Here is a 26,531-nt window from a genome sequence, read left to right on the forward strand (position 1 = left end):
TATTTTTGCAACTCCATGAAAAATCGGTTCATAAAATTTTTTTTCAATCACATTGTTTTTTTCTTGCCTAAAGACGAATAAAAACACTCAGAAAAATATCTTGATTTGGGTCAAAACATGGTATTCAAAATCTCTCTGAAGGGACATTTTAGAGACAATTTGACCCACATTTTTACTTTTAAATTCATTTTTGCTTTAGTTGGACCATAAGGGATTATCCAAAACAAGGAGCTACTTTACATTGAAATAAATGTCGGAATGGCGATCAATTAAATTTCGCTCTCTGACGGGACATTACTGTGTTTTTGACCCATTAAGGTTCTCAGAATGATGATGAAATTCTTTATTCAGTCATCACACAATAACCAGTGTCGACAACAGCACTTCAAACATTACCAACAGGTTATGACTGAAAAGGCACAGGCAGAAGCCAAATGCTTATATTAATGCCTGTCCTACATAACATATTCAGCTACCCAGCATCCAATATAGGAAAAAGAAAAAGACAAAAAACAAAAAAACAATGTATCCAAGCCAACAAACAAGCGAAACCTAAAAGGGTGAAAATATACCAGAGAAATAGAAAACTTAACCACCAAATTAATGATAATTTAATGTAGACTCAAAATAAATAATTTACCTATTACTTGTTAGAGCTTAACAATTGTATCCTTCAAAAATTGCCTTACGTACCATTTTTTTAAAATATCAAAAATGGGCTACACGTTCTTAAATCCATACTGGCCTCATTCCATAGTTTAACTCCAACAACAGATATACATCTTCTTTTTGTCTCTTTTTTAGCTTTTTGTACAACAAATTTACAAACATCTCGCAAATCATATGTAGACTCGTGTTGAGAAGAACCTTCGTACACAGACAGGGAGTAACTTTAATTTGGCTTTACACATTATTTGCATTATTTTATAGTAAACCAAATCATTAAATTTCATAATATGGGATTTCATAAACAGTTCATTAGTATGTTCGTAGTAACTGGCCTTATTAATAATACGTATTGCTCGTTTTTTGTAGGAGGACAATAGTATTTACAGTTGTTTTATATGTCGAGCCCCACACTCCCACACAATATGACATATAATGAAGTATAAGTGAACAATAAATTATATGTAGCGCCTTGTGGTTGAGTATATTTCTGGACTTATACAAGATTGCCATTGATTTTGCAATCTTTCCTTTTATACATCTAATATGTGGTTTCCATGTTAATTTGTGATCAATAACAACCCCTAAAAATTTTGTATCAAACACTCTTTCAATTTCAGCATCGCATATTTTTAATATAATATCCCCATCAATTTCTTTTCAATTCCCAAAAACCATAAATCTAGTTTTTTTAATGTTAAGTGACAATCTATTGACATCAAACCAAGTTGTAAGAATTTCTAAATCCCTTTCAACTGTGGACAAAAGTTCCTTTAGATTTTTCCCAGAACAGTACATATTTGTATCATCTTCAAAAATAATAAATTTTAATGAATCAGTGACATTACAAATATCATTAACTCTTTCAATGCCACGGGCCGATCAGATCGTCTTTGGAGAACACGCCATATTTGTGTACAAACAAACCATCCACCCCCATTTCTTTCTCACATTTCGATGACATTCTTTCTGTGTCCCCCTTTTGAGACCAATCAGACGGGAATTTGAGGTCACGCGACCGAATAAATTATGCAAATTACAATCAATAATGAATCGGCTGTGTCCGGTGCGTTTTGAATCTAATCAGCAATCGGTCGGATGTTACCGAGCGGTTTCCTGCAGGATTCTTCAAATATTATAAAAACGACGCGAAATACTGAAAAACGGCCAAATTCTGTGGCACTTTTAAGGCTTATTAGCCCCTTAACTGTCTGGCACCGAAAGAGTTAATATAGAGCAGAAAAAGTTTTGGACCAATCACAGATCCTTGGGGTATGCCACAGGTGACCTTCCTTTATTGTGACATAGTATTGTTAATTTGAATATATTGTTGTCTATTTTCCAAGTAACTTTTCAGCCAGGAATAAGCCACGCCTCTTATCCCATACTTCCCCATTTTTTCCCCATGAATTCATGCATGAAAGGGTTAAAGTGAATAAGTTTAATTCTAAATGCAGAATAAAATAGATAATATGCTGCGCAGACAGCATTAGTAGCTTTAGCTGTAGATTTGCTTTAATAAAAACTTTCACTTCGCTTGTTTCTGATTCACACCACTTTAAACCTCAGCATTTAATGACCTTCTATTAAACCTAAATTGAAGACAGTTTAAGACATCATATGGGGCTTCCACCTCTCCCAAAGTGGAACTATTTCTCTGGCTTTCCCTTCCTATAAATACTATAAAAAGCACATCTATTTACTTTTTCCATCTCCACACATTTGATATATAGAGGTTAATAGTTCTGATTTTATGGAACGTACAAAACTTCACTTCAGATCAGTGCAGGTTCTCTCCGTTTCCCAATTTAGTCTGACTTTCAAACTTTAGTAGGAGAAAAGGTAGTGAAGGAGTGACTCTCATTAGCTGAAGTTTTGCATGGCCATGGTCAGTGACCGGAAAAACTGCACAGTCAAATGTGTGTCTGCACCAGGCGTCTGTCATGCATGCTGTTTTAAATTGGAGGGTGCAGCGGGTAGGCCCAGTAATGTAAACACTTAATGGAAAATTACCTGAGCTCTGAATATCAAAATTACAAACACCAGGTGGGTCAGTGGACTGGATCAGGCTGCTACTCTTTATCACCGGTGTGGAAGTGACTGCAAGTGCACTACCACTAATGATTCAGAAATAGTTAAATAAGGATAAAATGAAGATGTTTAAGAGTCAAAATGATGGGACATTTTAGCAACAATTTGACAGATTAGTCTTGCTAATAGGGATGTAACGATTACCGGTATAACGATAAACCGCTGTAAAATTGCAGACTGTCAGTATTACCGTTTAAATTCTAATTTATCATGATAACCATGTTTGATTACCGCACTTTTAGGGGAAAAAACTCCATGTAAAGATCTGCTTTTATGTCAAATATTTGAGTACAGTTTGAATTTATTACAATTGTAATTTTCTATGCCTAATATTTGGAACCAATATTCACTTTTAAAGTCTTTGAAAAAGTTCGTTAAGCATCTTTGTGTTATCTATGCAATAAATTATATAGATTTTTTTATATTTTATATATTTTTTTGTGTTTTTTGTCCTTTTGTGTTGATATACTATATCATAGTTTTCACACAGTATGTCACATTCTGCTATTATGTTTTAAATACATGTTTCTTTGCTTCAGAAATTAAACGCATGCTGTCTAGCTGAGTGGATATTTTTGTAACTCCATAAAAAATAGGTTCATTAAAAAAAAATTTCAATTGCTTTTTTTTTTTTTTTTTTTTCAGATTCAAGTTTATTGTCATTTCAGCATATAAAAATACACAGAAATGAACTATTGTACTCAGGTCCCCGACTGTCAGCAGTATTTAGTAAAAATAGTATAAGGTACTGATAAAATAATAAAAATAATAAAATACTGATATAAAAAAAAATAACAATAACACCCCTCCTAAAAATTACGTATAAATAACTAAAAAAAAAGTTTTATTCATAAAGTGCACTGAAGTAAAGTGCCAATTTAAAAGTGCATTCTGGGCTCAAAGTTCAGCAGGAGCTTAAAGAGGAATAAAAACACTGAGGGTAAAAAAATCTTGACTTAGGTTCTCTTAATTCATGCATCAAAGGGTTAAACTGCAATGTCTGTAAAGCATTATTTAAGTTTTAACACAGGAACATTTAGTGATATAGCATTAGATCCTGTTGTGATCAAATAAAAATGGGTTAAGTATTTGTGAATATTTCCGGTGTTATTCAATTCTTCAAGGAAATAATCTTTTAAAAAAAAGAAACAAAAAAAAAAGCCTTTTTGAACAGTATCATGATATATTGTGATATATCGTATCGTGATACTAGTATTGTGATTTGTATCATATCACCAGATTCTTGCCGATACACAGCCCTAGTCCTAAATGTGTTTTTGTCTGACTTCCCTCTGCTGTTGGATCAGAACACTAATACTACATTTAACCCCTTTAAGATACCAGATACCACTAATTCTACACACTGGTTCTTGAAGTAACTTAGCTCCAGCTGGATGAAACAGGGCTGTTTTATGAAATAATGGTTATTTAAAACATCCTAAAAGCACTTTTTACATCTGAGAGAGGCACATGTTAGTTCCTTTGGAAACTCGGAGAATTAAAAAAAAAAAATTGTGGTAGAACATTAGATCCTGTTCTAATCAAATAAAAATCTGTTTATTATTTGTACATATTTCTGGTGTAATTCAATTATTCCAGGAAATAATCTTAAAAAAAAAAAGAAACAAACAGTATCATGATATATTGTGATATATCGTATCGTGATCCTAGTATTGTGATTTGTATCGTATCACCAGATTCTTGCCGATACACAGCCCCAGTCCTAAGTGTGTTTTTGTCTGACTTCCCTCTACTGTTGGATCAGAACACTAATACTACATATAACCCCTTTAACCCTTTCATGCACGAATTATGAGAACCTTAATCAAAATTTTTTCCTGAGTGTTTTTATTCCTCTTTAGGCATGAAAAAAACAATGCGATTGAAAAATTTCCTCTGAAAAATAAAAAAAAAATAAAATAAAAATAATTTTAAAAATTCAAATAATAATGAAAAAAAAAAAAAAATCTTATGAACCTATTTTTCATTAAGTTGCAAAAATGTCCACTCAGCTGGACACTACACGTTTAATTTTTGATGCACAGAAACATGTATTTACTGATAAATTGTGTGAAAACTATGGGGAGGGCTTGTGACTCTGGGGGTTTATGCTCAGGAGAGATCTACATAAATGTTACCAATTCATGTCAGAAAAGAAATGTAGTGTCTTAAAACTTTTTAATAAAGATATTCGTAAAAAAAAAACGAGAAGAACACCTAAATCCATGAATATACAAGAGAACAGCTACAGAATAGCTGTCCACTGTAGTGACCAGTATGCATGAAAGGGTTAAGATACCAGATGCCACGAATTCTACACACTGGTTGAAGTAACTTAGCTTCCAGCTGGATGAAACAGGGCTGACAGCTGCTAGTCTGTACTTAAAACCAGCGCTAACAGTGGTGACATCTCTTCTTTTCTATACGTTTTAGAAGTCGGTGACTGACATCACCTCTAATGTTCAGAATCTGCCAGATGTGACGAAAAAAAAAACACAGAGCGTTTCAATGCTGCTCAGTTAAAGTAGCTTTATTTTGTCTCCTCGTGTGTGTTAACGTCTTATCACTTCATATCTGTTTGTTTTATTTTCTCTGCTGTCACACTACAGCATCTTATTACAGATCTCATTTAGAAATGTTCACTTGTAATTATGTTATCAGATCTCATAGTCATTGTGCTGAAACCAAACAAGGCCTGTCTAATTTCTTGTTACTTCATCATTATTAATGAAATAACAACATGAGGGCAATTTAATCGCAATACCGCCTGCAACATTTTCGCTCATTTCACCGAAAGTGACAGCGTGACATTTGCTCTGAAAAACTCTTGTCGGTGCAATTTGAGCCCTTAAATTGCTGTCCTCACCCAGTTGGAAACTGACCTTGTCTGTTCACACTCGTGCCTCTGTGTCTCTCTCTTTATCTGTTCTCCTTGGTCGACTTCTCTCTGTTTCCCGCTCTGCCTCTCCCTGTACCAGATAACTTCCCACAGATGGCTCATCAGAAGCGCTTCATCGAGCGGAAATACAGACAGGAGCTGAAGGAGATGAGACGAGAGCGCGAGCGGCAGGAGAAGGAGACTGACGAGGCCGACGAATCCAGGAAGTGACAGCGCGTTTTTTTTTTTGTTTTTTTTTTTTTTTCCCGGGCCAATCGGACCGCGCGTCCACGCCGAGGAACCTGTCTGCAGACGCACCAGCCAATCGGGAGGAAACAAAGATGGATCGCACGGAGTTGGGATGATTGACTGCTTGTTAAGTTGTCCACGAACACTAGTGGGACACTGGGGAACACACGTGACCTTTAACCTGCAGATTTGAGGGTTAGATTTGTTTTCATCCACCATTTCTACCGCTGTAATTGAAAAAGAAAGCAAATGAACGATGCTGTTATGTTTGATTGTGTTTGGTGTTGTCGAAGGTGGCCTGATGGTGTCTTTAAAGGTGCGGGAGACTTTCGTGACCAATTTTTCATCAAATCAGTCGTAGCCTCAGTATCATGAATCTGTAAGTCTTTCTGTGGTTTACTCACCTGAATCTCTTGCATCACGGTGAACAACTTCCATCCACCATAAACAAAACGTGTGTTTACAAACAGAGCCGGGAGGTCACTGGGGCATTTTGTTGCGACGTGCATTGTGGGAAAGGGAGGTTCGCGCAGCCACCCGACAGCAGCAGCGGCAGTGCGAGCATACGATATACCAGTGGTTCCCAACCTTTTTTGGCTCGTGACCCCATTTTAACATCCCAAATTTTAGGCGACCCCAGACATTCAAAACAGAGACTTTTTTTTTTGGCTAAAATTAGTTTGTTTTTGATCGTGTAATAGTTAGCTATAATATATTGCAAATAAATATTCATTTTAAGCAACATTTAGGCTATATAATGTAAATTTTTATTAGTAAGTTTTAATTTTTTTATCAATTACTAGAAATTTCAGGCGACCCCATTTGAATTCCAGGCGACCCCAAGGTTGAAAAACACTGTGATATTATATGGATGAAACAAACACGCAGAAACGTCTGAAATGCGGAAACAGCTGGAGGAATATGCATAGAGGGAAGGGAGCTCCTGCCGTTTCCGCGTCGTGTCTTTAGCAGCTGCTGCTGTCAGGTGGCTGCACGAACCTCTGTTTCCCACAATGCACGTCGTGGCAAAATTCCGAAGATGGCCGAGTTACCTCCCGACTCTGTTTGTAAACACGGTTTATTTATGGTGGATGGCACTAAGAAATTGTTCATCGTAATGTAAGAGATTCAGGTGAGTAATCACAGACAGACTTACAGATTCATGATACTGAGGATACGACTGAGGTTTGACAGATCTGATGAAAAATTGGTCACGAAAGTCTCCTGCACCTTTAAATATTGAGTTGATGACTGATTTTTAGTCCAGAACCACAGCAGGAGCTTGTAATGTTACTGACAACTGCCCAAAAAACAAATTAAAAAGTAACTTTTGGAACGGAGACTAAAATGTTCAATAAATCATCAAAGCTAATATTTGTAAATAGTCGGATTCTGTTTGGATCAGTCTATAATGAGACGTTTCAGCCGCTCAGTGCATTCAATCACCACTGTCACCATCTGTCTCACATCTGCCACTCATCCTCTAATAATCAAAATGTGATATTTTTGCCCGTCTTTTTTTTTTTTTTTTTTTCTTTTCTTTCCCGGGCCAATCGGACCACACGTCCACGCCGAGGAACCTGTCTGCAGACGCACCAGCCAATCGGGAAGAAACAAAGATGAATCGCGTGGAGTTGGGATGATTGACTGCTTGTTAAGTTGTCCACGAACACTAGTGGGACACTGGGGAACACACGTGACCTTTAACCTGCAGATTTGAGGGTTAGATTTGTTTTCATCCACCATTTTTACTGCTAGAATTGAAAAACAAAGCAAATGGACGACGCTTTTATGTTTGATTGTGTTTGGTGTTGTCGAAGGCGGCCTGATGGTGTCTTTAAATATGGAGTTGATGACTGATTTTTAGTCCAGAACCACAGCAGGAGCTTATAATGTTACTGACAACTGCCCAAAAAACAAACTAAAAAGTAACTTTTGGAACGGAGACTAAAATGTTCAATAAATCGTCAAAGCTAATATTTGTAAATAGTCGGATTCTGTTTGGATCAGTCTATAATGAGACGTTTCAGCCGCTCAGTGCATTCAATCACCACTGTCACCATCTGTCTCACATCTGCCACTCATCCTCTAATAATCAAAATGTGATATTTTTGCCCGTCTTTTTCTTTTTTTTTTTTGTCTCTTTTTTTTTTAAGCTCCCTCCAAATCCGATTGGCTCTTTAACAGATCTTAATTATAGATTGTCTAATTAACAATTTTCTCAGCTCAGTCGCCTCTGGATCCAGCTATTTAACAACGGCCGTCATATGAATTACTATCTGACATGTAAGCTCAGATTTATTGGAGATAATTTGCACATACCTGCGAGGATGATTGGACTCATATACTTCAGATAAAGCCGACAGTTTCCTTTTTAACGAGAAGGGAAAGAAATTCAGCGGAGCTTCGATACACAATATAAACCTGTCACATTATGCGCATTATGTCTGTTTTCTGCTGAAAAATTTAGAAATGAAGCCATTACAACAAAAAAACAACACCCCTTGGAGGCCATTTTACTGTCCGCAGTAACTATATAATGTATTTTGCATCATTTCCCTTGAACCAAACGTGGAAACACAAAAAAAGGTAAAGCCATCAAGACCCAAACATTCACTGGTGACCAAAACCATCTACTGATGTAAACTGTTTAATACCTGTTGATCCACTAATCCTATCAATACATGTAAATAATTGGTGTAAAATACAGTTTTTCATCTTTTCATGGTCATCAGATATGACCCATTTGGACGTTCAGAGGCTCCGTAGTTACCGTGGAAACACTGTCATCTTCTACAACATTCATTCACTATTAAAACCCATGGAGTTGGATCAATGACGCTTGTGTTTACGTTCAATTAATGATATACAGGGTGGGGAAGCAAAATTTACAATATTTTGAGGCAGGGATTGAAAGACAGTGTATGACCAATTAGTTTATTGAAAGTCATGAGAATTTATTTGCCACAAGAAAATGTACATAATAGAAAATGTTTTTATTCTATGTGTCCTCCTTCTTTCTCTATAACTGCCTTCACACGCTTCCTGAAACTTGCGCAAGTGTTCCTCAAATATTCGGGTGACCACTTCACCTATTCTTCTTTAATAGTATCTTCCAGACTTTCTCGTAATAGTTTTGCTCATAGTCATTCTCTTCTTTCCATTATAAACAGTCTTTATGGACACTCCAACTATTTTTGAAATCTCCTTTGGTGTGACGAGTGCATTCAGCAAATCACACACTCTTTGACGTTTGCTTTCCTGATTACTCATATGGGCAAAAGTTTCTGAAAAGGTATGGATAATAGTGTTAGGTATGATTATGACATCAGTATATGTTTGGTTTCAAAACAATTGACGTAGTGCCTGCTGAGAAAAAACAACTAAATGTTCATTGTAAATTTTGCTTCCCCACCCTGTATTTTGCTGCCAAAGTCACTTTTTTCCTCAGTTTTTTCTGTTTTTATATAATAACCTTTGAATTGACTCTTTGAACATCTACATGTTTATTACATTAACCCTTTAAGACCCAGATCTATTTTTGTAGTGACTTTTAAATGCATTTTTCTCATCACTCCTTAGTGATTTATCACCTTTTATTTAACAGAGAAACCTGAAAAAAAACAACAAAAAAAAACTTTTTCATCAAAATACAGGGTGGGGAAGCAAAATTTACAATGAACATTTAGTTGTTTTTTCTCAGCAGGCACTACGTCAATTGTTTTGAAACCAAACATATATTGATGTCATAATCATACCTAACACTATTATCCATACCTTTTCACAAACTTTTGCCCATATGAGTAATCAGGAAAGCAAACGTCAAAGAGTGTGTGATTTGCTGAATGCACTCGTCACACCAAAGGAGATTTCAAAAATAGTTGGAGTGTCCATAAAGACTGTTTATAATGGAAAGAAGAGAATGACTATGAGCAAAACTATTACCAGAAAGTCTGGAAGATACTATTAAAGAAGAATAGGTGAAGTTGTCACCCGAATATTTGAGGAACACTTGCGCAAGTTTCAGGAAGCGTGTGAAGGCAGTTATTGAGAAAGAAGGAGGACACATAGAATAAAAACATTTTCTATTATGTACATTTTCTTGTGGCAAATAAATTCTCATGACTTTCAATAAACTAATTGGTCATACACTGTCTTTCAACCCCTGCCTCAAAATATTGTAAATTTTGCTTCCCCACCCTGTATATCATCAGATGAAGAGGAAAACAAGCATTTCTAATCACTGTCATTGATCCAACTCTATGGGTTTTACTGGTGAATCAATGTTGTAGAAGATGATGGTGTTTCTACGGTAACTACGGAGCCTCTGAACGTCCAAATGGGTCATATCTGATGACCATGAAAAGACGACAAACTGTATTTTACACCAATTATTTACATGTATTGATAGGATTAATGGATCAACAGCTATTAAACAGTTTTTGCTTTAGGTCACCGGAGGTTGTTTGGGTCTTTAAGGGTTAAATGTGGGTAAATACCTGATTTTCATTGAAATATGCTACACGCAGAGCATAATATTGGAAAAAAAAAAAAAAAAGGCGATAAATCACATGTGAACAATTAAAAGTTGAAAAGATTTGATTTAAAAGTAGTAAAGGATCTGAATTGTTCCTGTTTGTATTACTCACATGATTCCACCATCCCTTTAGTCCGGGGGTGTCAAACTCATTTTGGTTCAGGGGCCACATTCAACTAAATTTGATCTGAAGAGGGCCAGACCAGTAAAATGTATATATTATTATGTTATTATATGTCAACTCCAAACTTTTCTCTATGTTTTAGGGTGAAAAAAGAAAATTTACATTATGAAAAGGTTCATATCTACAAACTATCCTTTCAAAAGATGTGAATTACATGAACAAACTGGAAAAATAAGTGTAATTTTAACAATATTTTGCCTCAGTTTTTCATTTACACATGTTCATTATAACTTACAGATCACAGTGGATCTACAAATCCACAAAACATTTAGTAACAGACAGAATATTGTTGAAATTGTACTTCTCTTAAGACATTTCAGGTTCATATTTGTTGAGGTTATTCACATTTTTTTGCGAAATTAATCTTTGTTTTAGTGTAAATACATGAAAATATTTACATTTACAAAGAGAAAAAATTGGAGTTGTCACTATTTCTATGTTATTATGATCGTATTTTACTGGTCTGACCTACTTTAGATCATATTGTTCTGAATGTGGAACCTGAACTAAAAGGATTGTTAATATCTTAGTCTAATTTTTGCATTTCACAAATTCATCCCAAGGGCCGGACTCTACCCTTAGGTGGGCCGGATTTGGCCCCCGGGCCGCATGTTTGACACCCCTGCTTTAGTCCATTTAGTGACACTGTCTGTAAATATACTAAATCTGCCCAGTCTGATGTTCACGTTCATGTTTTTATTCAGAAATTAAACAGAAAACTAGAAGTGTGCAGACCTCCACCAAGGCAGATCAGTCGTCCCCTCCCCCCCCGATCATCGCCAAAATTTTATCATTTTTTTCCTGTAATTTTCATCCAAATCCATTCATAATTTTTTGAGTTATCTTGCACACAGACAGACAAACAAACCAATTCCGGCAAAAACATAACCTTCTTGGCAGAGGTAATTAACCTTTTAGAGTAAGATAATAAACACCCCTGACCGTGGCCAGACTTTATAATATCAAATATGTTGTATAAAGTTTCAAAGTCTTGATCCTTTTAACGTTAATTTTGACGGATAAATTTCTTGGACACGTTCTGTTAATGCCGAGTCACTGCAGTTGAAAGTTTTCATGCACATAACATTCAATTTTTTGCTCTTAGTCCAAACAGATAATACTCATATTAAGCTGTTTATCCTGCTAATATTCCAGTTTAGATGTAGCTGTGTGTAGCCTACGTGATTTTTTTTTTTTAAATATTGGATTAAAACAACAGGAAAAAGCCGCCGTTTTCTTTCTTTTCCACCTCTGACAGACTTATAGAAGTGAGTGAAAGCAAACTTTTTCCTTCTTAAACAGGTCATCCAACTCTCACAAGTAGATGTTTTTCCTCCTTCTACGCAAAAAATGTGGTCATTTTTTTACAGCAGGTCCAAAGGATGTAACTAGTAAATAAATAACATCAGCTTATGTTATCGGAAAAGGCTTAATTTTAAGCAGAACCTGCTGTTTAGGACTTAGCAAATTCAGAAAATTATAATATTTGGGATAATAGTGGAATGTTGATGTGCATGTAAAACCTGTCATCAGTCACTTTAGTATCAACATTAATAAATATAAGCTTTAAATCTGCACTCAATATTCGAGGTTAGCTCTCAAATCATCACTGAACTATTCATTTTACTTCATTTTTAACAGTTGTACATGATAAACAAGTTTAACAGATTTTAAAAGAATAAACACTTTAATATTTTTAATTAAGACTCACTAACTGTGTGCATTTAAGAATGAAAAAAAACTAGGTTAAATCCTAAATTTGTCTGTAATATGCATCAGATATACGCTGCATATGTGAGAAGATGTGACAGATGTTTCGGATATTTGCAGATACTGTACTGCACAGATGGGTTTACAGATTTGGGGTATTACCGTTGTCTGTCTGTGGCATCTATAAATAGATTTGATCGGTAAACCTCCACATATTGTGCATATAATCAACAAATACAGACATTTTCCCACCTTGAATAGCACCGTTATTTCAGTGCAGTTTAAACCGTGACAATGAAAACATACAGAACCTTTAGTGGAGATGCTATATGATGCAAAATACTTAGGATGGTTGTTTCTGGAAATCGTACACATCTAAAAGTGTATAAAAGCACTAAGGCTGCGTTCACACTGTAGGCAAAAGTGGCTCCAATTTGATGTTTTCACTTGTACATTTGGGGGGGGGGGGGGGGGCAATGTACCTTGTGGAGGGAGGACACAAAAATTGGCCATTTCCATGACACGGTCCTTGATATTGATGCTTATACAGACTAACACCCTGCATTTCGGTGTCAGCACCCCCCCCCCCCCCCCCCTCGCCCCCTCATTCCCAGCGCCCCCCCAATAGTGATCTCCTACGCTAAGAAATACTGATATAGATGTACGCAACAGCTAAATGAATCTAAAACATTATTTATATTAGAAAAACACACACAGGGTCCATTTAACTGCACAATGAGTATCGGTAATGTTTGGGTGTTTTCGCTTAAAAGTGCGATTTTTACCAAAAGTGAAGGATTTTCAACATGTGTTAGTGTTTTACTGAGGGAATGATCTAAACACTTCTAACTAGTTTTGTATTTTATTTATTTTGGAATCGATCCAGCTGATGTCAGCATATTAGTTGTCTCTATATATGTGGCAAGTTTGAGGTAAATTGAAACAAAATTGATGTTTTTATAGATATTTGACTTTTTGCCCATTTTAATTAAATGGGAGATTTTTTTTTTTTTGAAAATTCATAAGAAATTTGAACTCTGACCGACTTTTCCCAAAATGTAATCACATCTATTCTGGGTCACTGGCAATCTATAAACCCAATTTGGTATGAATTCAACCAACAGTTTTGCTGCCACAGACATGAAATTTCACCCATTATAAGTAAATTGGGAAAAAAAAAAAATTAAAAATTCCAAAAAAATTTAAACTTTGACCTGTTTTCCCCAAAATGTAGTGACATCTATTCTGCATCACTAGCAATCCATAAACCCAATTTGGTATGAATTCAACAAATAGTTTTGCTGCTACAGACATTTAAAGCTTCACCCATTATAAGTAAATGGGAAAACAAAAGATTTTAAAAATTCATAAAAAATTTGACCTTTGACCTACATTTCCCAAAATGTAAGGACATCTATTCTGTGTTACTGGTAGTCTATAAACCCAATTTGCTATGAATTCAATCAACAGTTTTGCTGCTACAGACATTTGAAATTTCGCCCATTGTAAGTAAATGGGGTAAAAAAAAAAAATTAAAAATCCATTAAAAAAAAAATTAAACTTTGACCTACTATTCCCAAAATGTAATGACATCTATTCTGCATTACTGGTAATACATAAACCAAATTTGGTATGAATTCCACCAATAGTTTTGCTGCTACAAACATTTGAAATTTCACCCATTATAAGTAAATGACAAAAAAAAAAAAATCAATTCATAAAAAATTTGAACTTTGACCTATTTTTCCCAAAATGTAATCACATCTATTCTGCATCCCTAGCAAGCTATAAACCAGATTTGGTATGAATTCACCCAATCGTTTTGCTGCTACAGACATTAAAAATTTTGCCCATTATAACTAAATGGGAAAAAAAAGATTTAAAAAATTCACAAAAAATGTTAACTTTGACCTACTGTTCCCAAAATCTAATTACATCTATTCTGCATCCCTGGCAAGCTATAAACCAAATCTGGTATGAATTCACCCAATCGTTTTGCTGCTACAGACATAAAAAAATTTTGCCCATTATAAGGAAATAGGGGGGGAAAAAAAGTTTTAAAAAATTCATAAAAAATTTCAACTTTGACCTATTTTTCCCAAAATATAATCACATCTATTCTGCATCCCTGGCAATCTATAAACCAAATTTGGTATGAATTCAACCAATAATTTTGCTGCTACAGACATAAAAAATTTCGCCCATTATAAGTAAATAGGGGAACTTTTTTTTTTTTTTTAATTCATAAATATTTTGAACTATGACCTACTGTTCCCAAAATGTAATCATATCTATTCTCAGTCATTGGCAATCTATAAACCTAATTTGGTTAGGTTTAGCCAATAGTTTTATTGCTAGAGTGTTAACAAAGAAACAAACCAAACCCCTATTCTTCGGGGGGGGGGGGTCATAGATCAGATCTGGGCAGTAATAGTCAGAATAAACCACCGATGCGTAACAGTGTGAACGTAGCCTGGGCTCCATCTTCTTCACCTGTAACGGAGGAACGTCTCTCAGACCGTAGTGTGCTTTTAAAGATATTTAATTGTGTCATATAAATATTCAGTACAAAATATTCACGTTTTACAAAGCAGATCGATGAATGGCCAAAGATGTAGGGCCCCTTATACTACCACAACCTCTCAAACTGTTTTCTACATATTGACAAAACTGCTCGATCACATTGTCACCAACATATTACACCGTAGTAGAGGTGAGCCCCGAGGCCGACCGTGTCTACACATCAACAACCACAGATCTATTGTATCTGGAGAAAGAGGACATCAGTGTCACCATCTAGTCGCCTCAACGTAACGATTAGAAAAAAACAAAACAAAAAACAAAAAAAAAAAAATGCAGAGATGTGGTGGCGTGTTGAGATGTGCGACATTTTTTCTGTTATCTTAACCGAGCACGAAGCCAGCGCTTGGAGGCAATTATACCCTCCATAGGAAAACACAAGCACATCTTGGTAATGGCGATATGCTGACACCCTGTATGAAGACAGAAAAAGGAGAAGACGGAAGAAAAAATGCTTTCGGTGAGTGCTGCTGTCACGTTGATTTCCATTTGAGACCTCATATTGTACCTTGAGGCGCAGAAGCAGTTTTCTTGGGAGTGAAGGGGCTTTAAACCCATTAAATGCTTATCATAGAAACGCTGTCGCCGTCTGAAATGGCCACGTGCACAATGGGAGCACCGGCGACGAGCTAATCAACAAAATAAGTGACCAAAAAGAGGAAAAAAAAAAAAAAAAAAAAAAGGAAAGCACATGTACAAGAGCTGAGCATGAATGACGTCTTTACCGCTGGATGGCTTCATGTGCGTTATTATTGTTTATGTCAGACCTAATTCGGAAACACAAAGAAAACTGTGCCACTATTGTGTCAGCCTCTGCACTGGTCGACAACTTATTTAACCCATAAAGACCCAAACCTAAACTGCTGAACACCTGTTGATTCATTAATCCTATCAATAATCGGTGTAAAATACAGTCTGTCGTCTTTTCGTGGTCATTTGGACGTTCGGAGGCTCCGTAGTTACCGTGGAAACACCGTCACCTTCTAGTAAAACCCATAAATGGTGGACGGAGACAGTGATATGTTTTGCCGAAAATGTCACTTTTTTTTTTCTTTTTTTCTGTTTCTGATGTTGTAATCCTCAACTTGAATTTGAGCTTTTAGGAACATTTACATGATCAGTGAATTAAATATAAGAAAATACATGATTTTTTTACTGTAAAAACACAAAATAGGCCCATAGGTCACTCAAGCATTTTTGGAAATTTGTCATGAAGTCTGTAGAAGCCAATAACGTAATAAATTGCAATTTTTAAAATGCAATAGGCCAATAACGTAGGTCGACAACTTATTTAATCCATAAAGACCCAAACCTAAACTGCTGAACACCTGTTGATTCATTAATCCTATCAATAATCGGTGTAAAATACAGTCTGTCGTCTTTTCGTGGTCATTTGGACGTTCGGAGGCTCCGTGGTTACCGCGGAAACACCGTCGCCTTCTAGTAAAACCCATAAATGGTGGACGGAGACACTTGTTTTATGTTAAATCAGTGATATGTTTTGCCGAAAATGTCACTTTTTTTTTCTTTTTTCTGTTTCTGATGTTGTAACCCTCAACTTGAATTTGAGCTTTTAGGAACATTTACATGATTAAATAGAGGAAAATACATGAGTTTTTTACTGTAAAAACACAAAATAGGCCCATAGGTCACTCAAGCATTTTTGGAAATTTGTCATGGAGTCTGTAGAAGCCAATAACGTAATAAATTGCAATTTTTAAAATGCAATAGGCCAATAACGTAGGTCGACAACTTATTTAACCCATAAAGACCCAAACCTAAACTGCTGAACACCTGTTGATTCATTAATCCTATCAATAATCGGTGTAAAATACAGTCTGTCGTCTTTTCGTGGTCATTTGGACGTTCGGAGGCTCCGTGGTTACCGTGGAAACACCGTCACCTACTAGTAAAACCCATAGACGGTGGACGGAGACACTTGTTTTATGTTAAATCAGTGATATTTTTTGCCAAAAATGTCACTTTTTTTTTTTCTTTTTTTCTGTTTCTGATGTTGTAACCCTCAACTTGAATTTGAGCTTTTAGGAACATTTACATGATCAGTGAATTAAATATAAGAAAATACATGATTTTTTTTACTGTAAAAGCACAAAATAGGCCCATTTTGGAAATTTGTCATGAAGTCTGTAGAAGCCAATAACGTAATAAACTTGCAATTTTTCAAATGCAATAGGCCAATAACGTAATAACTGGTCTACATTTTTTTTAGAAATGATTTGCTTCAGACATTAAATGTGCTAAATGTTACGTATTTTAATAAGATTAATTGGAAAATAAATGACAAAAGTGCCGGTTTGCTGATGTTTTCAAGGTATATGATTATTACACATATATATTGGTTTATGTACATTTATATCACAGATGTCAAACATGCGGCCCGGGGGCCAAAACCGGCCCGCCAAAGGTTCTAATCTGGCCCGTGGGATGAATTTGGAAAGTGCAAGTTAGGGCACCAAACTAAAAAATAATATCGTAATAATATATAAATAATGACAACACCATTTTTTTTTGCTTTGATTTAGTGCAAAAAAACATTAAATTATGAAAATGTTTACGTTAACAAACTATCCTTTAATGATAAAATGTGAATAACCTGAAATGTCTGAAGTAAATTCAGTGCAATTTTAACAATATTCTGCCTGTTACTGAAAGTTTTGTGCCTTGGTAAAATTGGATCTGTAATGCATATGTATAAATGATAAGTCGAGGAAGAAAACTGATAAAATTGTACTTCTATTTCTTAACAAATTAAAATGTTTTCAGGTTATTCACATCTTTTTTGTTTGGATAGTTTGTAAATGTAAATATTGGCATAATTGAATGTTATTTTTTTGCGCTAAAACAATTTGGAGTTGTCATTATTTATTGGCTGTCACTGGTCCGGCCCACTTCAGATTAAATTGGGCTGAATGTGGCAAGAAAATGAGTTTGACACCCCTGATTTATATAATAGTTTTAGAAATCTTCCACTAAATAGAACCTGTAAAGTGAATGTATTCTAATGTGCAGACAGTGTTTTGAAGTAGATCTTGTAGCTCTGAGACAAATATTCCTTTTGAGTCAAACCCATTCTCTCGTTAATTCTTGAGTTTCACATTTTGACCCAAGGCTGTATCTCGGAAAGTTCAGCTAACTAGCATTTTTGACTTGATTTTTCTTTATCAGTGACTCTCATGTGGTAAAATGTCATTACTTTTATTCTGGAAGCATTTTCCTTGTAGACCAGTGTAACGTAATAAAAGTCCTGAACTGAAAACGTAATATCTTTTGGCCAATAACGTCATCGGTTGGTTATTATGTTATTGGCCTGGTAAAAAAAAAAAATCTTAATAAGTTATTACGTTATTGGCCAAAAGTTATTACATTATCGGTTCAGGACTGGGTGGTTATTACGTAATTGGCTTCTACAACGTCCATTTTGGGAAGTGGAGCTGCGTAGCTGCATCATGGTCACAGCGGCAACAAACACAGAAACGGCTTCACTGCCTCTTGCTACTGCAGCTGCGTGGAACTCGCTTATCGCAATGCACGTCACGACAAATTTCCAAAAATGCCTGAGTGACCTACCGACTCTGTTTGTAAACAAATGTACAGTTTATGGTGGAGTACACTTGAAAAATTTTCACCATAAAGTGCAAAATTGTGGAAAGATTTACAGATTTGTGATACTTCGGCTATGACTCAGGTTTTAGAGATGTGATGAAAAATTGGTGACGAAAATCTAGAGAAAAAACTATTTTGGAACTGCCACAAAGGTAGTACTGGGTCTTTATGGGTTCACTTTTAAGTATATTTGCTGCTTAAAATGTTGTATTTTGGATCATCCTGTGTTATTTTGCTTTGGCTTTAAAGCACATGTTCCATCTAAACCTCTAACTACTCTGTGTTTTGGCTGCAGGATAATGTTTTGACCTTCTCTCCGAGCCGAGGACACACCTCTGGGTTTGAGAACCTGATTCCTCACCACTCAAAGGTCAGGTGCCCCTCGATAAGCATCTTTATGGAAAAGGCTGTTTGTCCCACAGGAAATCAGTGCGGTAAAGCCTGAACACTTCATGACCAACACCACGTACAGTACATGGAATGAACGGGAAAAAGCCAGGGAGGCTTTAAAGGAAAATACTGGGTGGTCTTTGCTTTTTTTTTTTTTTTTTTTTTTTTTTTTTTGGCACATTTCTATGACTGAAGTGCTATGTTACAGTATTATACATTCGTGCAGGACTGAGCCGTCCGTCCTGTGGACATAATGGGATCTTATTTTAACGCTGAAGTAAGAATTTAAGCTATTCTTGTCCTTTCTAGTTTCCTGACCTCAACATTAGAGCTGCAACAGTTCATCAGCAAATAAATTAATACAAAACTATTTAGATGATACATTTTTGAGGATTTTTAGGTAAATATAGTCGCTTTTCCACTGACCCTTAAATTGCACAAATTTTACTTGCACGTAAAAATTGACAATTTCGCCAAAATTCGATTAAGTTTCTGCGCTGGCAAGAGGTGGTTTTTCAGGTGTATCGCAAATGATATATCACGCAAAACTGCAATGGAAACACCTTTTCCCGCAAGTAGAGTCACGTGAATTAAAAAACCCGATGTTGACGGATGTTACAACAAGCAAAGAAGAGTTTTAAAAGAAACATGGTACGGTTATGTGTGGACACACCAGGAAACCAAATATTTTTTAAATTTAGAACATATATAATAATAATAATGAATATATCTGTAAATCAACACAATATTTATGTTCATCGCCATGTTTATGACTTCTCGCAATAATAAACAAATCATCGCATTTGTGATTTAATGGAAAAACCGACATTGTGCACTTCAGTTTTTTCAAAATTTAGTAAATATTGGTAAAGTTTTGTGCAGATGTCCAATGGAAAAGCGACTAATGACACCGTTTCAAAGGCTAAAGCAGGGGTGTCAAGCTGATTTTAGTTCCGGGTCACACAGCCCAATATGATCTGAAGTGGACCGGACCAGTAAAATAATAACATAATAACCTATAAATAAACTTTTCTCTTTGTTTTAGAGTGAAAAAAAGTAGAATTACATAATGAAAATCTTTACTTCTACACATTATCCTTTAAAATTTCTGAATAACATGAACAAACTGAAATTTATTAAGAACAATTAAGTGTAATTTTAAGAATATTCTGCCTCAACTTATAGATCACAGTGGATCTACAAATACACAAAACCTTTAAAACCGACAGAATATTGTTAAAATTACACTTAATTTTCTTAGTAAATTTCAGTTTATTCATAATTGTTGCTGTTATTCAAATTTTTTTATGAAAGGATTTGTAAACGCATGCATTTGTAAATGCAAACATGTTCATGTAATGTCACTTTTTTTACACTAAACAAAGAGAAAAGTGTGGAGTTGTCATTATTTATAGGTTATTATGATTGTATTTTACTGATCTGAATGTGGAACCTGAACTAAAATGACTGTTAATCACTTCAGTGTAATTTTTGCTTTTCACAAGTGTATCCCAGGGGCCTCATGTTTGACACCCATGGACTAAAGCTTCAATAATCTCAGTTTTAGCCCAAGAAAAGTCTAAAATTTAACTGTAAAGGCATTAGGGTCCCATGTGAAGTCAGGAAATGCATAAAACACCTTCCACTATCTAGTAATTGTTGTATATTCACAACAGGAACATCAACAAAAGTCCTAAACAGCATTGATTACAGTCTGACAAACCCTTAAATGTATCTTTAAACAAGCAAAAACCATGTAAAATGTAGAAATAGCTTCATATTTTAACACTATATACCTATAGTGTTACAATATGAATAGTCATTTTGCTCATTCTTGTCATTTCTTGTACTCAAAGTTAAAGTCTGTAACGATCAATCGGCTAAAAAAAACAATAATTTGACTGATTGTTTGACGTTAACGCCAGTGTCACACGTCGTCGCTTCTCAGATGTGAGGATTCGTATGTTTTCTTTATCTGAGAGGAAACTGTAAAGTAAATGAGGAGATCACAGTGAGCTGAAGGAAAACAGATCCAAAATAATCAGATTGAGTATGACAATAATTAGTTGCAGCCCTGCTTAAATGTAATCTAACGAGTCGGTTCTTTTTGCATTTTAAGGCCACGCTTATAAACAAAACTACTTAACTACTTAGACTTTTCTAAGGTTCACAGATCAACAGTGTGGAGTTGAAACAGCATAAATAGTTCGTCTACGTTCACAGAATCTGCTCAGTCTACCCTTTTCAGAAGCTATTGACCACAGTCGTGCGTTTTTCTTCATTAATCTAGCACATAAAATGAGCCGTTTAGAAGAAGAAAATAAAAACTGCACAATGAATTTTAACGGTAACTGTCCACGAGATGTGTCATCTAATCTAATGTGATCGTTTGGAGCTCAGTGGCGTCCACCGGGAGTTAATGTGACTTTGAGTTACTGATCTTACAACAGACTGTACAGAGAAACATTTACTATGTTTGTAAAGTGACGGAGAAAAAAAAAAAGCAAGATGAGCGAAAAAAGTCCAGCACCACCAGTATTTTCCTCTGGGCCCGATGCACATTAGATTGGTGATTTTTTATCAGTGTAGCATAAAATAACACTTTTCTGTGTACTTCATTTTTCAGCTGCACAGAGAAAATAGTTGTGATGACATTCAGCTCAATAAGGAAGTATTTGGTATTTCGGCTCACCTCTCAGCTGCGGAGATGAAAACCAGGTACAGAAATGACAAACGGGTTGGTTTGCAGGTGTTTGTCGTGGCTGTGAATCCACAATCATTTACCACAGCTTGACTTAATCTTTAAAGAACATTAGCCACTTGTCAACATTAACGTGCCACAAAAGTCTGATGTACCTTTTATGTGGAACAGGATTTCTTATTTTCTCATTAGAGATGGCAATGCCTAAATTTTCTGGCACTAATGGCACAAGAACAACTGTGGAGAAATGGCTAATGTGAGGCAGCCGATGCTGAAAGAAAGGGGTGATTTCGACAATAGAAATCCCTAAAAAAAAAAAAAAAAACAACTGTACAGCGTATTGTATCATATTACCGTACATACACAAGCTAAGATAGAACTCACAATATGCAGCATGTTTTTTGTCTCCGAAACACTGAAAAATACATAGGCATATCTGTTGGTTTACAAAACTGCTTGTCGCTGAACGTGTCCGTCACAGGCAGCTTTGGAAAAACAAACAAAAGAAGATCAGTATAGATATATTTGGGCTTCATTAACACCCCGTATACACAAAAAAAAGGGCTTAACACAAGTCTCTTTTCACTGTGTCCTCGCAAAAAACGCAACTAACACTGACTGGACACACAAAGCCTACGTCTGCTCACCAGGGGGACAACTGAATGGTGATTGATGGCGGTGAAAGAGCACTTGGACAAACGGTGCCCGTTTCTTGGTCCTTGTCGCCACACATGCACCAGAATCGCCCGAAAGTCTGTGTGCCAGGCTCTCGTTAGGAATCCCTGTCGCTGTCGTCTCCCCCATACATGTCTGCCAGTTTCTTAAAGCGGGGCCCCCATTCGCTCAGGTAGTTGTAGTCCTGGTCGCCCTCGGTGGTCACCGACTCTAACGAGCTGAGGGACTCGGCCACCGAGCCGTTGCCCTCGTAGGCGTAGGTGGCCAGGGAGTCGTAAGGCGGGGCCGTGGGGTCGCTGTCGTTGTCCTGGAGCCTCTGGGTGATGAAGTCCCTCACGTCCCCGTTATTGTCCCGGGCCGGGGGCAGCACAGGCCGTCGCACCGGAGGGTAGAAGGCCTCGGGGACGATGTCCCTCCGCTGCTTGCTCTCCTCGATGGCCTCTGGGTTACGCAGCGTACCGATATCAAAGGCCTGAGTGTCCTCCTCCCCGCCCCCTTCGTCGTTGTAGCTGACAACGTTGTCTCTGACATCCTCTTTGGAGATGATCAGAGGCTCCTTCTTCCTCTGTCTCCTCAGGGCAGCAAACAGCACCACGATCACTACAGGGAGAGCAAAAACAAAGAGAACAAATATGAGAGTTTGGTGACTTCTGCTGTTGTGTCTGCTCTTGTTCTGGAGGCCGGTCGCTGTCCAGGGGGAATTGTCGATGTTGCGTGAGTGTTCACTGATGTTCAGGGACTTTGTCTGACTTTGTAGAACAGACTCCGCTACCACAAGGATGCATTATGTATTTTTCCCTCCTCAGGGCCACCGCTGCTTAAGATCACGGGCTAATGTAGTTTAAGAACACGGCAAAGTACATTGTGTGCTACAAATGCAAATGATGCACCGTCATGATATTTGACTGATGGACATCAGCCTGACGTAGCCTTTTAGTCTGAATCAAAATTGGATTGAGTCTGTTTTATTCAGGTGCACAGGCCCATCCTGCTCCGTACTTTAGGTCATTGAAAACCCAGTTTGAGCAAAATCGATGAAAACTGGGCTTAAAGCAGAAAAGTCTGACGTACACTCAGATATGATCAAGGTTGAAAAGTTTGTTATATCGACTGGAAATCCAAAGCGGGGTTCCTATTTACCATGCAAGAGCTCAGTAAGTGAAACATCTGTACGGGGTTAGGACTGAGAGGACAGGAGGAAATGGTTTTGCTTAAGATAACACAGCTGCACATCACTGCCTGAAGCTGCACTAGGCAAGAATTTAATGGAAAACTGCACCTGTTTCTATCCTACGGCACAAATAGGGGTTGAAATAAGCAAATTGTTCTATTTGAGAAGCTGAGATGTCCTAGATCTTCACAACTCAAGATCAAATTAAGATGTCAGTTGTGGTCAGCTGCAGAATTCTCCACCCACAGGAAGTGATGAATCCAATGAAGGACGGAAGTAGGAGCATATTTTCTGTATTAAGTGTTTGTTTTTTTTTAAGGTGTACTTTACATGTTTCTGTTGCAGAGTACTCACTGAGAAGAATGATGACACAAAGCAAGATGGCCACCAGGGCTCCCGTGCTAAGCCCCGCCCTCGCTGTCAGCGCCTCGGCGTTGCAGAGCTTCATGTTGCCCTCGCGGTCGCAGGTGCAAACCCTGATGGTCAACGTGTTGGTGCTGCTTTGCATTGGGTACTCGCCGTCAGAAATGACCACAGGTACGTGATAAACGCTCTTCTGTAGACTGTTGTAGCTGTTTCTCCGTGTCAGGATCCAGGCCGTGTTATCTGCAAATAAAGATTATTCACTCAGTACCGTAGGCAGTGATATTACAACTCGCTGCCATTGTTAACCTTTCATGAATCATTCAATGAGCTGCTTTAAAAACTGGCACAATGCGCAAGTTTTCATATGTATGGGTTTAAAAATGGTTCATAAGGAGTTTCCAGGCTTTAGTCCAGGATGCATATGCTCTGAAATGGTCCTTTTGGAACACTTCTGGTGTTTTTCTCAAATGTTTTAGATAATTGCTAAAGCATTAATAACTGCTCCCCGAGGTCTTTAAGGTTTCTTCGGCTTTTTTTTATAGCTTTTTCTCAGGCGGTTTCCAGTGGTGGAGTAGTGCAGCGATACTATGTCTTCAGAAAGCTGTCATTTTAGAAAAAGTTTTTAGTATATGTTTTTTAAAAGTGTTTCAGATAATTCCCAAGGCAAGTGCTCTTTTAAGTGTCTCAAGCTGTTTTTCCGTAACTACTTTGTCATTAGTAGGTCATTTTCTGAGGCTTTTTGCTAATGCAAAGGCAGTTTACAGTGATGGACTCGCATTAAATAAGTATATGCATATGTCAGTACTATACGTCTTGAAGGTGCTCATTTTCCAAAGGTCTTTGTACATGTTTTTAAAGGGACTTTAGATCATTAGCAGGGCTCCAGCAGGTGTTCCCGAAGGTTTTACTGGTTGTTTCTAAGACTTTTTCAAGTGGTTACCAAGGGCCCCATATGTATTCCAAAAAAAGTAATTTAGACATTTTTTCAAATATGTTTCTAATGTGTGTTAAATAGTTGCGAAGACATTCATAAGTGCTGCCCACTCTGTTTCGGGTCGTGTCTAAGCATCTGTCAAGTGGTCGCCAATGATCCCTTGTGGCGCAGTACTATGTACTCTGAAATATATTATTTTGGGCAGATTTGTGAAAATAGGTTTCTTAAGTGTTTTACATAATAACTAGGACATTAATAAGTGCTCCCCAAGGTCTTTAATGCTGTTTCTAACGATTCATACTGTGTTTTCTCTGGCAGTCTCCATTAGCAGAGTACTAAGTCTATACTGCATGTTTTCAAAGTAGTCATTTTGGAGGGGTCTTAGGATATGTTTTAGAGGTGCTCCCCAAGGTTGTTTCTAAATGGTTGCCGATAAGCCCTCATGGTGCAGTGATATACATTTTAAAATATGTTTAAAAAGTGTTTTAGATGATTGCTTAGTACCTACTAGAGTGTGTAACATTGTTTCTCAAGGTTTTTACTACATTTTTGATGAGTTTCCAGTGACAGAGTTGTAAGTGTGTACTATATGAGTCGGTGTTCATTTTGGAGGGGTCAGAGTATGTGTTTTTAATAATTCCCAAGGCATTAAAGAGTGCTTCCAGAGGCTGGTTGTGTCTAAGGCTCCCTAACCAATTCTAATTATTTTTCAGCTGGTCACCAATGGCCCCCAGTGATGGACGGAGATTGAGTAGTAAATGGAGAGCTTTGCCTTTTGGATCAGCTCCGTCTTCACCACAACAGACCATCACATCATCCACACATTCCATCGCTCCGTCACTGGTCTTAGGGTGACAAATGGTAAGGCTCTGAAAATGGACATTTTTGAGATGCTAATAGTAACAATAAGTGTTTTACTTAACTTCTCAGACCTCAATAAACTAAAAAAATGGGATGTTTTAGATCATTTGCATGTATTCATTCCTTTTCTAAACCCGCTTTATCCTTACTAGGGTAACAGGGGTCGCTTGGAGCCTATCCCAGCTACATATGAATGTAAAGGAAGCTGGAGTACCCGGAGAGAACCCACGCAGACACGGGGAGAACATGCAAACTCCACACAGAAAGGTCCCACCGACATGGACTGGTGTTGGAATCGAACCCAGGACCTTCTTGAAGTCCATTTTCAGAGCACATACTATAGTATGTGCTCTGAAAATGGACTTTTTGAACATGCTCATAAATTTGTTTCTTAAGTGTTTTATATGAGTAATTGGGCCTCAATAAATGCTAAATGGGGTGTTTTAGACTGATTTGATGTAATTTTGAAGAGGTCAAAATATGGTCTCGGGGTCAAATGGTATGTGCACTGAAAATGGATATTTTGGACATGCTAATAAATTTGTTTTTAAAGTATTTGACTTAAGTTATTAGGCCTCAATAAACTTTACATCATGTGTTTTATATTGTTTTGAAGTATTTTTGAAGAATTCGAAATATGGTCTCCGGATGTGAAAATGGTAAGTATGTGCTCTGAAAATGGGCATTTTCAACATGCAAAACAAAATTGTTTTGTAAGTGTTTTACTTAAGTTATTAGGCCTCAATAAACTCTATGTGTATGTATACTGTTTTGATGCATTTTCAAAGAGGTCAAAATATGGTCTTGGGGACAAACGGTAATGTACTCTGAAAATGGACATTTTGGACATGCTAATAAATTGGTTTTACATGAGTAATTAGGCCTCAATAAACTCTAAATGGGGTGTTTTATAT

At 36.8% G+C, this 26,531-nt stretch overlaps 2 protein-coding genes and 1 long non-coding RNA gene across 7 annotated transcripts in view; 2 read left to right on the plus strand and 1 right to left on the minus strand.

Moving 5' to 3' along the window:
• Positions 1 to 6,118, plus strand: part of drosha (drosha ribonuclease III) — a 195,722-nt gene extending 189,604 nt beyond the window's left edge. The window contains exon 32 of one of the 2 annotated variants that reach the window (XM_030122783.1): positions 5,736 to 5,866. In XM_030122783.1, the coding sequence (XP_029978643.1) occupies positions 5,736 to 5,866 (131 nt within the window). Of the gene's footprint in view, positions 1 to 5,735 lie in introns of both variants that reach the window. The other variant, XM_030122784.1, reaches the window with a different exon arrangement.
• Positions 6,119 to 18,622: 12,504 nt separating this feature from the next.
• LOC115410949 (uncharacterized) lies at positions 18,623 to 25,822 on the plus strand. 2 transcript variants are annotated; one of them, XR_003934156.1, is made up of 5 exons: positions 18,623 to 18,889; positions 21,536 to 21,627; positions 23,776 to 23,993; positions 25,470 to 25,617; positions 25,770 to 25,822. It is a non-coding gene; the product is annotated as an uncharacterized LOC115410949 (long non-coding RNA). The 2 variants fall into 2 exon arrangements; XR_003934155.1 differs by having other exon boundaries at positions 23,802 to 23,993.
• LOC115410946 (cadherin-6-like) overlaps positions 21,660 to 26,531 on the minus strand; it is a 114,808-nt gene continuing 109,936 nt past the window's right edge. For all 3 annotated transcript variants that reach the window (XM_030122787.1, XM_030122785.1, XM_030122786.1), the window contains 2 exons: positions 23,811 to 24,062; positions 21,660 to 22,885 (listed from right to left, as the gene is read on the minus strand). In XM_030122787.1, the coding sequence (XP_029978647.1) occupies positions 22,383 to 22,885; positions 23,811 to 24,062 (755 nt within the window). In that variant the 3' untranslated portion in view covers positions 21,660 to 22,382. The remainder of the gene's footprint in view (positions 22,886 to 23,810; positions 24,063 to 26,531) is intronic.

The sequence above is a fragment of the Sphaeramia orbicularis genome, chromosome 20 (assembly GCF_902148855.1).
Source record: "Sphaeramia orbicularis chromosome 20, fSphaOr1.1, whole genome shotgun sequence".
NCBI lineage: Eukaryota > Metazoa > Chordata > Actinopteri > Kurtiformes > Apogonidae > Sphaeramia > Sphaeramia orbicularis.